The following is a 12,778-nucleotide window of genomic DNA, read 5'->3' on the forward strand; positions in this document are numbered from 1 at the left end:
AACCATTATGTAACAGCAGGGCCCTCTGATCTAGTCTTGAACCTCAAGTCCTTGTAGGAGTAGAGATTGAACTGTTGGAGTAAGCTGTCTTGCTACTTCTGAGCAACTGTATTCTAGCTGAACTCCCAGCCTAAATGTTTAACTTATGTCTGGGACAAAGTTTTGGTAGGCTTTTCAGTTATCTGCAGGAATGAGTTTATCTTCCTTAATGAGTAGGGTCACTTTGTCTACTTAAGACACTTTTCTATTTGTGGAGGACTACACAGACTTTGGAGTTCTGGCTCCAACCCTAGTTACTGGGTGACCTTTGGCAAGTTACTTAATCTTCCTGAGCTTCAGTTTTCACTCTTAGAAAATGGGAATAACTTCAGAGGGTTATTATGAAGATTAACTATGTGATCTTGGGCAAGTTACCTAAATTGTCTTTTGCTTCAATTTCCTCATAAAATTGGGATTTGGTACCCACCACAAAGTGCTTTTGTGAGGATTAATAAATATATGAAAACTGCTTATGATAAAATGGTCTAACACAGAGTGGCCTAAAAAAACGTAGCCTAAAGTTATATATTGCCGGCCTCAGTGGTTGTTGCTGAGAATTAATGAGATGATGATACATGTGTGTACAAAGGATGGAGATGTAGAATAGCATGGCATGGTTTTTTGTTTTTGTTTTTTGAGACCTTAGGTGATCCGCCTGCATGGCATGTTTAAGAAATAGCTGCGGCCAGGTATGGTGGCTCAGGCCTGTAATCCCAGCATTTTGGGAGGCGGAGGTGGGCGGATCACTTGCGGTCAGGAGTTCGAGACCAGCCTGGCCAATATGGTGAAACTCCTGTCTCTACTAAAATACAAAAAAATTAGCTGGGCATGGTGGTTGGTGCCTACAATCCCAGCTACTTGGGAGGCTGAGGCAGGAGAATCCCTTGAACCCAGGAGGCACAGGTTGCAGTGAGCCAAGGCTGTACCACTGGACTCCTGCCTAGGTGAGAGCGAGACTCCATCTCAAAAAAAAAAAAAAAAAAAAAAAAGAAAAGAAACAGCTGGGCAGCCGTGGTGGCTCATGCCTGTAGTCCCAGAACTTTGGGAGGCTGAGGTGACTGGATCACTTGAGCCCAAGAATTTGAGACTAGCCTGGGTAACACAGGGAGACCCCCGTCTCTACAAAAAATAAAAACATTAGCCAGGTGTGGTGGTGTGCCCCTGTAGTCCTAGCAACTCAGGAGGCTGAGTTGGGAGGATTGCTTCAGCCCAGGAGGTTGAGGTTGCAGTGAGCTGTAATGCATCACTGCACTCTGGACAGGGCAACACAGTGAGACTTTGTCTCAAAAACAAAACAAAACAAAACCCAAAAAACCCAACAAAACAACTGGACTAGCTTGGCCAATATGGTGAAACCCTGTCTGCACAAAAAGTACAAGAATTAGCCAGGCATGGTGGTGCATGCCTGTAGTTCCAGCTACTTGGGAGGCTGAGACAGAAGGCTCATTTGAATCCGGGATGTGGAGGTTGCAGTGAGCTGAGACTGTGCCACTGCATTCCAGCTTGGGTAACAGGGAGACTCTGTCTCAAAAACAAAAAACAAAAAAGCAACTGGACATTTGGTGTGTATTGTTATTGTGCTGATTGATTAGGCTGAGTCCAGACTAGAAAGATCCTAGTACTGACTTTATCCAGTAGTCAACAGCAGTGAGTGTGCTCATGTGCAGCCTAGTATGTTTATGATGTTGTTTCAGAAAGATCCCCTTGGAAACAGGATGAAGTTGTTTTTGGAAGATAAATGGGGGATAAGAAGGAGGAAAAAAATAACAAGCTCATCAGTCCACAGTTAGGAAAAGTTTTTTCCATTTAATACTAGACTTTCAAGGATTGAGATGCAAGCTTTGTATGCAATTACATCCAATGTTAAAATTGGTAATACATAATTTACAAAGATTAACATCAAAACAATCATCTATTTAGATATGCTTTTGTAAAAAGGAAATATATTAGCAGCATTTATATTTTCCGCAATCACACAGCCTACAGACATGCAGACTAACTCTGTATCTATTTGCAGTGATGTAGTGCTTTGCCCCGCATTTCAAACACCAAAACCCGCCTGGCAGCTGGGGGGTTCTTTTTATTTCGTTATTATAAAATAACTGAAAAATAAAAAAAGGCATTAATTTCTACACCAGTAAGAAAAAACAAGTTTTTGCACTTACCTAACATTTGATTGTCTAAAAAACATTTCAGTTTTTTTTTAGTCTTTCAACAAAAGAAAGATAAAATGACAGAGCGTAGTGTCTTTTGCTTCTGTTCTCGCATTTTACAAAGTTTTTTTTCTTTTTCATCTTTTTTAAAATTTTAGTGTTTAACACTATAAAGGAAACATTGAATTTTAATCTCTTTCTTGTCATTTTCTCGCTTTTGACTAAAAGGAGACCCCCAAAGTGCCCCTAGTCCCACCTCCCTCCCACCCACTCCCTGCAATGAAAAACAAAAGAAACCACTCAAACGGGCTTGGACATGCGATTTTTCCAGCTCCACATGTGAGTATCTTATACCCAGGTCTCTTAGTAATGTACAGTGCTTCTCTACAGTAAGAAAATACTCCAAACTATTTTCTTAATTCTCTTTTTTCTTTAATAAAATATTTATTTTCCTTTTTTTCTCTGCTCAAGGGGATCATTGGCATCCCCTATCTCTTTTGTTTTTTCCTCAAGAATGACACAGAAAGGGGAAAAAGAAAAAAATATTCAATGGAATGGAAGGTGGTCAATGTGTCTACCTAAACGAGTCAGAGCATCGTCACCATATGGGGAAATGTACAATTAGGACAGCATTGGTCCAATATTAGAAAAAAGTAATAGGGACATGTTTACTATTGTATTGCTTACCAATCACGCAGCAGGTGTGTGTGTGTGTGTGTGTATATATATACACACACATATACACACACACACATACACACACATATATACACACACACACACAACTTGGCACATTTAAAAACCATCTTTTCTCTTATAAGAACATCTAAAACATATATGCATATGTATGTCTGAAAAGACAACAAAGCTTTTTAAATTTTATTTTTAAAGAGACAGTATAGTCTGGTAACTTCTGGTCAAGAGAGTAGGAAGGAAGAAGACACCCTGGATATACCTCCTGATGTCATTCAGGAGGGTGAGGGAAGATGGGACTAGGGGTGAAGAGAAATACACTGTCTCTTTAAGAAAGGGACATTGAAAACTGTACAATTAAGAAAACAAGAGTAGTGTTTTCAATTGATAATCTATACTCACAACAAATACTCTAATAGGTGAATACTGCTGAACAGTTTATGTAGTGACTTTTGTTGCCGGGGTGGGTTTAGAGTTCTTTTTATGTAGGTTTTTAAATGATTTTATTTTGAACTGAATCTCCATTTGCACAGCACAGCAGACACACAAGAACTACAGCGCATTAAAAACAGCATGTGTGCTGGCGGGGGCCTGGCTTTCTCATTAGAAAAAAATATGTCCGACAGGTTATGAAGGGTAAAACAAAAATAATTGCAAGAACTACTGTGCCCTTCTGACCCCATGGGGGCCTTCCCTATCCCATGATTCCATTTTGGGGAGTAGAGGTAGGGAGGGGGCAGCAGTTACAAGTGCTTTGAGCTGTCAACTCACATTTTACTTTGACCTGGTTGGGCAAGAAAGGAGAGAGAAACTTCCCTAGTCAGGTATCTGGGAAGAAGCCCCAGCTACTGTTTCTGTTTAAGGTCTCTGGGGTAGCTCTTGGAGCCAATAGAGAATAGACGGGGTAGGAATAGGGATCCTGGCCCTATCCCTTTGGATTTTGAGTTATACCTGGGTATAGGAAGTAGCTTCTTAGCAATGTCTGTGGGATCTGAGGATGACAGAAAAACCTAAGCTGTGGGGAGGGGCAAATGCTATAAAGTACCAGTAGGTTCTGGTCATCAGTGTGGTTCTCCCTCCTCTCTACATTATTAACCCTTAAGGTGAAGAAATGGAGAGGAAAATTAATTAACCTGAACTGTCTTGGACAGAACCCTTTCCTCTCCCTCTCCACTAGCTCCAAGGCTTATTAAGTACCTAATGTCAACAACATGGCCCCACTCCCCTTGCCTGGACAGACCCTTTCCACCCCGGTCTATACCCAGAGAGCAGGAGGCAGGACTGATTAGCTAATCAGTCCACTGGATCCCAGATGCTTGAGGTTCTCATTCTTTGAGGGTCACTTTCGAAAGCTGTTTTCTGGGATAAACAAAGTACGCCTTCGCAGTTTCCTGCCTGATCCTTCCTCCAGCAAGTAGGTCACATCAATGGCTGAAAACAGAACCAAGAAGGCTCATCAAAATACCACTCTCCTACTCCTTATTCCACATTTGAGCTCTAAGGAGAGCACAGGAACTCAATGATTCCTTTTCTGACCTATAAGCAATTTAGACCATCCTCCAGCCCTACATGAAAAACGTGGTTCTTTAGAGATCATCTCACCTTCCAGTTTCACTCCCAAGATATAACTAAAAGCAAGCCTATGAAAGAACTATACCATTTTCTTAGAATATTTTGGATGCTGAACCAGTAATTACAATTTTTTTTCCATTCCCTCTCATTTCACATTTATCTTAAACCCTAGATATGAACCTGATTATTCTTACCATTTTTTCCAGGGATTTTTTCAAGGAGATTGAGCAAGATCTGGTTGAGTCGTTCCCGTTGGTTATGCCGTCGTTCCTCAGGGGTACAGGTTGACTGGGGTTCTTGACTACTTTCCTCTGTTTTTTTTTCACCCTCACTGACGTTAGCGGTGGCCCCCTCCCGTTCTGGCTCCTCCAGGCTGGGTATCTCACTGGCTGTTTGCTCTTGACGGGCTAGAACCTCTTCAATCAAGGGTAGAGCATCATCCTCCTGGCCCAAGTCTTTTAGGGGTGGCTTTGAGCGCTCAGACTTCCAGGATGATCTGCCAGAAGGATATTTGAATTTAGTGCAAGACACTTGAGGAGGAAAAGGGGATGAAGGGAAGGAGATCTCAGGATGGCTTGAGATCCTGGAGTCCAGCACTTAGAGCTTGAGGTAAGAAACTTGACTTTCATTTTCGCTTTATTATTATTTGAACAAATCACTACCTTTACCTGAAATTTTTTTTCTTTTTTTTTTTTTTGAGACGGAGTCTCGCTCTGGCCGGATCTCAGCTCACTGCAAGCTCTGCCTCCCGGGTTTACGTCATTCTCCTGCCTCAGCCTCCCGAGTAGCTGGAACTACAGGCGCCCGTCACCTCGCCCAGCTAGTTTTTTGTATATTTTAGTAGAGACGGGGTTTCACCGTGTTAGCCAGAATGGTCTCGATCTCCTGACCTCATGATCTGCCCATCTTGGCCTCCCAAAGTGCTGGGATTACAGGCTTGAGCCACCGCGCCCGGCCACCTTTACCTGAAATTTAATTTTATTTGTAAAATTCAACTTTTATTATTTCTCTTAGGAATATGCACAAATGATATAGGAATCCATAAAATATACAAGGGCTAATAAAATTGCTTAGCTGGTTCTAAATGACTGCTTCATGACTAGAAAAGTATGGCACAACCTTGTGATGCCAATAATCCAACTACAATAATAAATATTTAAATGGAGTTTTAAATTTTCCTGCTTCCCTTTTTTACCTCAATAGTCTAATATTTTCTCCCTTATGGTAAGCTATTGGTGTAGGTAAAGCAGTTGTTATGCCCCCATTGAACAGATGAGGAGACTGAAGAAAAAGCCTTCTGTCATCTTTCTTTAGGAATAATCCTCATGTACAAAATAAACAAAAATGAAAACTATGAACCCATAGTTCATACCTCAGTGAAAACTGTACTCGCTACATCTGTTCCTTGATAGAGGCACCAAGAGCTGATATACCTTGAGGTAATGGGGAAAGCTTACAGACATCTAAAAGAAACTTTTCTGAGTCTGGAGTTCTGTTTCAAATCTCTGCACATCTCTCTGTTGCTCCAACTAAGGCTCCATAATGGGACCACATCTACTGAAGTTTAGTTCTTCCATAGTGCTGGCGCTACCCTGGGCTATTCTGCAGAGAATACCCAGTCCTAGAAGTGGAGCTGAGTGGGTAGTTGTTTGTTTTCTTGCTCCATTCAAGCTCTTGGTCAATCCCTTAGGATCCTCATATCCCCCCATAGGACTTACCGTCCTCCATTCCTCTTGTAGTTGTCTGGGACGTAATGAGGCTGCAGATAAGAAAAGGAAGAGGTAAGCATATTGTAGAAGCTGGGAAAGCTAGCTGTCCTCTGGGGCCACTCAGGATAAGGAACATAGTAGGGCAGTAGACAACTTGGGTGACTTTGTTTTAAGATGAGAAATCTAGTACTTCTATTAATATGCAGGCCACAATGATTATCAGCATTTTGAGCTCCCAGGATGTCAATGGGAGGGATAAGTGCACGATTTTCTACTCCATTTCACCTTTTAAATACAGTCATATGTTACTTAATAATGGGGATATGTTCTGAGAAGTATGTCGTCAGGTGATTTGATTGTTATGTAAACATCATAAAGTGTCCTTACACAAACCTAGATAGTATAGCCTACTATACACCTAAGCTATTTAGTATAGCCTATTGCTCCTAGGCTACGAGCCTATATATACAGCACAGTACTATACTGAATACTATAGGTAGTTGTAATACAATGTTAAGTATTGTGTACCTAAACACAGAAAAGGTAATACATTGCAGTATGTTACGACAGCTATGACATCACTAGATGACAGGACAGAATTCTTCAGCTCCATTATAATCTTATGGGATCACCGTTGCATACGCAGTCCAATGTTGACTGAAACATGTTACACATGACTGTAGTTAAGGCTGGGGTTTCAAAGCTAATCAGTAAGCTACTGATTGAGCAAGCAAGACCAAATAAGTCTTGATGTGAGGAAAGACCTGGTGGTGGGCAGAGAATGCAAAAGACGGTTTGGAAAATTAAAAAAAAAAAAAAAATAGGGAAAACAGGAATGTATTGCTTTGTTTTCTGGTTATTTCTTTTTCTTTCCTTTTTTCTTTTTTTTTTTTGAGATGGAGTCTTGCCCTGTCGCCAGGCTGGAGTGCAGTGGCGTAATCTTGGCTCACTGCAATCTCTGCCTCTGGGTTCAAGCAACTCTTCTGCCTCAGTCTCCCGAGTAACTGGGATTACAGGCGTGCACCACCATGCCTGGCTAATTTTTGTATTTTTAGTAGAGATGAGGTTTCACCATGTCAGCCAGGCCGGTCTCAATCTCCTGACTTTGTGATCCACCTGCCTTGGCCTCCCAAAGTTCTGGGATTATAGGCGTGAGCCACCATGCCCGGCTCTGGTTAGATTATTTCTAGGGATTCCAGGATGATAGCTATGAATTTTGACAGGCCCACTAAAAGAAGACTCAAAATGAGGAGCTCAGCCAGGGTTTTATTAAAGCAAACAGATGAATGGATGATCAAAATCTTTATGGAATGATGAATGACAAAACATATAACTGGCACACGGTTCTCAACAATTTGAAAGAAAAAATATACAGGAAAAAGTCTGAAAATGAAAATGTTAAAAATGGTTATTTTCTGGATAGTGGAGTATATACATAACTTTTTTCCTCTTAATGCTTCTATACTTAATTTTTTTTTTTTTTTTTTTGAGACAGGGTCTCTGTCACTCAGACTGGAGTGCAGTGGCACAATCGGCTTACTGTAACCTCAAACTCCTGGGCTCAAGTGATCCTCCTGCCTTGGCCTCCCAAAGTGCTGAGATTACACACGAGTCACCATGATGTTTACACAATAAACATCACTACCACAAATTTTATTTGTTTTGTTATTGTTTTGAGATGGAGTCTCGCTCTGTCACCCAAGTTGGAGTGCAACGGTGTGATCTCTGCTCACTGCAACCTCCGCCTTCCAGGTTCAAGTGATTCTCCTGCCTCAGACTCCTGAATAGCTGGGATTACAGGCGCACGCCACCACACCTGGCTAATTTTTGTATTTTTAGTAGAGACAGGGTTTCACCATGTTCACAAATTTTACATAATGATCATGTCTTCCATTTTTAATGCGGGCATAAAAAGAAAAAGCCCTGAATTATTTTCTGTGAAGGTTCTTCTTTTATAGGTGTGTTCTCAATGAGAGGAAAAAAAGGTGTTTTTCAGGGTTCTTGTTTCTTAAAATTATGGGTGTGAAAGACAAAACAAAACAAAAACCTACAGATGTGGGACTCGACAGCAAAGATTAAACAGACGAAAGAGAAAAGAGGAAAGGTATAACACTATAATCAACAATTTTCTGAGATACAGTCTATGTGAGGAAATGTACTTATGCTGTTCAAATGTCCCAAATAGAGACAGAGATTTTCAGAGCTTGGGATGGAATTTGGATGAAGAAGCAGAGAGCTACATGAAGATTTTCGCTTAGTGAATTTCATGCATGAACCAGATTGTCCTAACATGTAGTGTTAAGAAAGGAAGGAGACTCACCGAGAAATCTTTTTTGGGAGTGAGCTTCTTGGGGAAGTGATCAAAAGCATAGGGTTTGGTGCAGACAGGATAGCGGTTCCGGTGGATCTTGTAAAACAGGTGTGCTGACTTGTCAAGCCGATAATCACAGATGTACACATCTTGCTCCTTCACTCCTTTGGGTCTCCCTATGGGTCCAACCAGTGTTAAGAAATCCTATTTCCCCATTTCTCCCCCTGAGCTGCCCAAAGACCCCATACACACCAATGGGAGAGCAGCTAGATCCTTAAAACCCTACATGGTAGCTAAAGAGGTAGGACAACTAAGCATTTGGTAGTTGTTGGACAAAGAGTTCTCAGACACTAGTGTCAACAAAAGATAAAGTAAATATACAGCAGAATGGATGGAAATAAACCAAAAATGTAAACTGAGTACTGCAGGGATGTGTAAGGGAGTATTTTGAGGGAAAAACAGAGCAGGTTATGGGGGAGTTACAAGAAAAGAATAGAGGTATAAATTTGAGGGAAGCACATTTGTAAATGAACGCTTTTTAACTGAGACAAGGAGGACTCATCAGCATCACAGAACTGCAAGCAGTCTGTCAATTTTGGAATGGAATACATATTCTTTTAGACTATTTTGCTATGATTCTGAGAGAACAGTCTAGGCAACTGAACTCTGCTAATAATGACAAATAACATATATTGAGCTTTTACTCTAAACCATAAACTAGGCTGAGTGCTTTTGTAGATTATTTTATATAATCTTTTAAGAACTCTTTAAAATAGATAATAATCCCTATTTTCAATGGGAAATTGATACTTAGATTAAGTAAATTCCCCAAGGGAACATAGATAAAATGTGGTGGAGCTGGAATTTGAAATTAGAACACAGTATTAAGAAAATTAACTAAATTTAATAAAAAAGAATAAACGTTTATTGAGTACAAAGCACCAGGTAAAAGAAAGGAAAAATATAGTATAGCTCTCTGAAGTTTCATAGCTAACCTTGGAGAATCTTTCATCATATACAGACAACAACAATGGGGTGGGCAATGAACAGGAGACATGAGGTCATTGAGGTCATTTTTTTTTTTTTTTTTTTTTTTTAAGGCAGGGTCTCATTCTGTTGCACAGGTTGGAGTGCAGTGGTGCAATCCTGGCTCACTGCAACCTCTGCCTCCCAGGCTTAGCAATTCTCGCAGAAGCTGGGACTACAGGCCCACAGTGCCATGCCTGGCTATAGAGGCAGAGTTTTGCCATGTTGGCCAGGCTGGTCTCAAACTCCTGGGTTTAAGCAATCTGCCTGCCTCAGCCTCCCACACTGCTGGGATTACTGGCGTGAGCCACTGTACTTGGCCGAGGTCATTTTTTTTTTTTTAAAGATTTTTTTTTAAATTTCTACTGGGGAGGGAGGAGGATAAATAGAACTGTTTTCCAATTTGCTCTCCACTGTATACACACATACCCACACACATACATAAACATACATACACCAAAAATACCCCAAACAAAAAACAAAAAAACCAGGAATCAAAAACACAAAACACCCTCAAACTGCACCAATACTTCATATTTTGACCAAAAAAATATCCTGGGAGGAAGTGCAAAATGCAAAATCAAATGACCGAAAAATGCTGAACAAACAGCATTATTAATATACAAAATATTTATATTACTGAACTAGTAACAGGTGATGTTCTCTGTGTCTATAAAACTTTGGAACCACATAGCTGATTTGTTAAATCTAGTCCATGCCAGCTTCCAAAAACCAAACTTTTAGTTAGCTTCATTCTTTGATGCCTCATCAAAATTTTCTACAACATCTGGAACATCATCATCCTCCTCATCAATGTCTTCTGGTTTTGGTGCTTTAGTGTCCAAGACTTGCCGTGGGAACTGTTCAGCTAACTTCCTAAGGCTTGTTAAACTGTCAGCACCAAGCTGACTTAATATTCCAGGAAGCATTTCTGTGATTGGTTTGGCTTCTGCATGACCAGTAATTGCAAAGGTGTTAGCAGAAAGGGAAGCTTGGACTTTGGGATTGTTGAAATGAATAACTGTCCCATCATCTTTAATCATGTTCACCTCTTCAATACCAGCTATATTATTCACAGCCAGTTTTTTTAGAGAACTCTGAAGCTTTTTGTCATCAGCTGTAGCTGTTCTGTGTACCACCTTCTTCTTTCTGCGAGCTGTACCCTTGCCCCCTATCCAGACCTGAGCCTGAAGTTTGGCTAACTTTTCTTGATTCATGCTGTTGGTAAATCTGAAGCAGGGAGGGTCCTCCAACACCAGCAAGCGGCAACAGCAAGATGGCTGCCTCCCCAAGGTCATTTTTTAACTAGCCCAGATCACTTACCTTTACAATACGTATAAAGGTCCAACACACAGCAGGTCCCCACTACAGCCTCCAAAGGAATGATCTCATACAGTGGCACCCGAAATAGTTCATTATGATAGAACCGACGGGATGGAGAGTGGTGTGTTTCGTGGGGACGGAAATAATGATGACCAAAGGCAAACCGTTCCTCTCTAAAAAAGGAAAAGTGAGAAGGGAGAGGTTTAACTGATTAGCAAGATCCTAATGAACATTCAGCTCCGCTGGTACAGCATGGCTGGAAGAAAAGGACAGGACCTCAGCACATACTTTTCATTCTTCCAAAGTTTCTCAATGCGAAAGATGTCAAGTTTATCTCGGTTAATGTGAGATAACAGTCGATAGGACTGACGGACCGGGTGGCCATCAGGGGTGCGCCGACTATCCCTCATCAGATACACACAGTCACCTAGGAAGACCCAGAACACAGAAGAAACATAAAATGATTCTTGTATGAATTCTGTTAGGCATCTGTTTGTTTGACTCAGGATCTACATAGAACTCATAATCGGAAACAGTATAAATACAGAGAGCTAAAAGCAGCAGTGTTAAGTGATGATTATCAATTCTAGACTACGACAATAATATAAGGTAGGCATTCTATTTCTTGAGCTTCCTATGTGTTTTTCGAGTCTTAAAATTAGCTTTATAACATGTCTATCATTTCAAATTAGTATTATTTGATGGAGAGGTGATGCATGTAAGCACAAGGACTGCAGATATAAAAACTTACATTTTATTGCTATTCAAGGCTGTATGGAGACAATGACTATGAAGGAGACAGCAGAGACTTCCTACTATACAGAAAGGTCATCTCTGACAAGTAGGGTTAGCTCCTGTAATACATACCCTGACGAAGCAGCAAGTCATCTCGGAGCAAACAGATGAAGTAGACACAGCCAGGTTGGGCATAGTGGGGCCGAGGGATCATGGGAACCTCCTGATAGGAGCAGAAAGCCAATGTATAAGGGCTGGAATTACTACATTCAGCCTACTTATTTCTCTTCAGGAGAGAAAAAGAACTAAAACCTAGAATTCTCAATCAATCAAAACTTACTGTTTAGTCATTTCAATATATCACAGATATACAAAAAAGATGAAAGCAACTACAGTTGTTAAACCTGGAAAAGCGAAGGTAGAGGACAAAAGTGATAGGCTAAGTATCTCAATCTATGTTTTATGAAGCACTAATTGTGTAGTTGCTCTATGTAATCTAGGGGCCATATGAAAATGTGTTAAGGGAGACTAATTATTACAATGATTGGGTAATACTACTGGTATTTAATGCCCAGGGTCCAAGGAAGCCAAACATTCTGAAATGCATCCATCACAATAAGAACTATGCACCTAAACATGACAACAGCAACACTGTTAAGAAATACTGCCTAAATCTCTTCTTTTTAAAAATTGACTTGCCCAAAATCACACATATAAAGATAGCAGAGCCAACCCAAGAACCCACTTAATGACTTAGGCAAGCCACCCACCCTCTCTCCTATGAAGTGAGCCTAACACTAACGTTTGCTGATTCTGAGTCCAGTGCTCTTCTCACTTAAACCACTGTCTAACATAAATGACGTTAAGAATACCAAGTTCTGGATTCTATAAGCTATTCCTTTCATGGACATCTGATAGTGTTTATAAAAACCTCAGTTTTGTTTCTGTTTTTTTTTTGAAACGGAGTCTTGCTCTGTCGCCAGGTTGGGGTACAGTGGTGCAATCTTGGCTCACTGCAACTTCTGCCTCCAGATTCAAGTGATTCTCCTGCTTCAGCCCCCCGAGTAGCTGGGACTACAGGCACGCAACACCACGCCCAGCTAATTTTTGTATTTTTAGTAGAGATGGGGTTTCACCATGTTGGCCAGGATGGTCTTTTTTTTTTTTTTTTTTTGAGACTGAGTCTCACTCTGTCACCCAGGCTAGAGTGCAGTGGC

At 40.8% G+C, this 12,778-nt stretch overlaps 2 protein-coding genes across 4 annotated transcripts in view; both read right to left on the minus strand.

The window, feature by feature from the left end:
- Positions 1–1,818: 1,818 nt before the first annotated feature.
- ASH1L (ash1 (absent, small, or homeotic)-like (Drosophila)) overlaps positions 1,819–12,778 on the minus strand; it is a 245,447-nt gene continuing 234,487 nt past the window's right edge. The window contains exons 21-27 of one of the 2 annotated variants that reach the window (XM_011987546.1): positions 11,694–11,784; positions 11,115–11,253; positions 10,827–10,999; positions 8,487–8,653; positions 6,176–6,216; positions 4,652–4,953; positions 1,819–4,316 (exon numbers count right to left, since the gene is read on the minus strand). In XM_011987546.1, coding sequence (XP_011842936.1) covers positions 4,225–4,316; positions 4,652–4,953; positions 6,176–6,216; positions 8,487–8,653; positions 10,827–10,999; positions 11,115–11,253; positions 11,694–11,784 — 1,005 coding nt within the window. In that variant the 3' untranslated portion in view covers positions 1,819–4,224. The remainder of the gene's footprint in view (positions 4,317–4,651; positions 4,954–6,175; positions 6,217–8,486; positions 8,654–10,826; positions 11,000–11,114; positions 11,254–11,693; positions 11,785–12,778) is intronic. The other variant, XM_011987545.1, reaches the window with a different exon arrangement.
- Positions 9,845–10,785, minus strand: LOC105544860 (transcription factor BTF3 homolog 4-like). Of its 2 annotated transcripts, XM_011987548.1 has the most exons (2): positions 10,553–10,785; positions 9,845–10,350 (listed from the first exon to the last, which is right to left on the minus strand). In XM_011987548.1, exons 1-2 carry the CDS (start codon positions 10,718–10,720, stop codon positions 10,282–10,284), a joined length of 237 nt encoding a protein of 78 aa, XP_011842938.1. In that variant the 5' UTR covers positions 10,721–10,785; the 3' UTR covers positions 9,845–10,281. The 2 variants fall into 2 exon arrangements, with proteins under 2 accessions (XP_011842938.1, XP_011842937.1); XM_011987547.1 differs by having other exon boundaries at positions 9,845–10,785.

This window comes from Mandrillus leucophaeus, unplaced genomic scaffold, assembly GCF_000951045.1.
Source record: "Mandrillus leucophaeus isolate KB7577 unplaced genomic scaffold, Mleu.le_1.0 Scaffold310, whole genome shotgun sequence".
NCBI lineage: Eukaryota > Metazoa > Chordata > Mammalia > Primates > Cercopithecidae > Mandrillus > Mandrillus leucophaeus.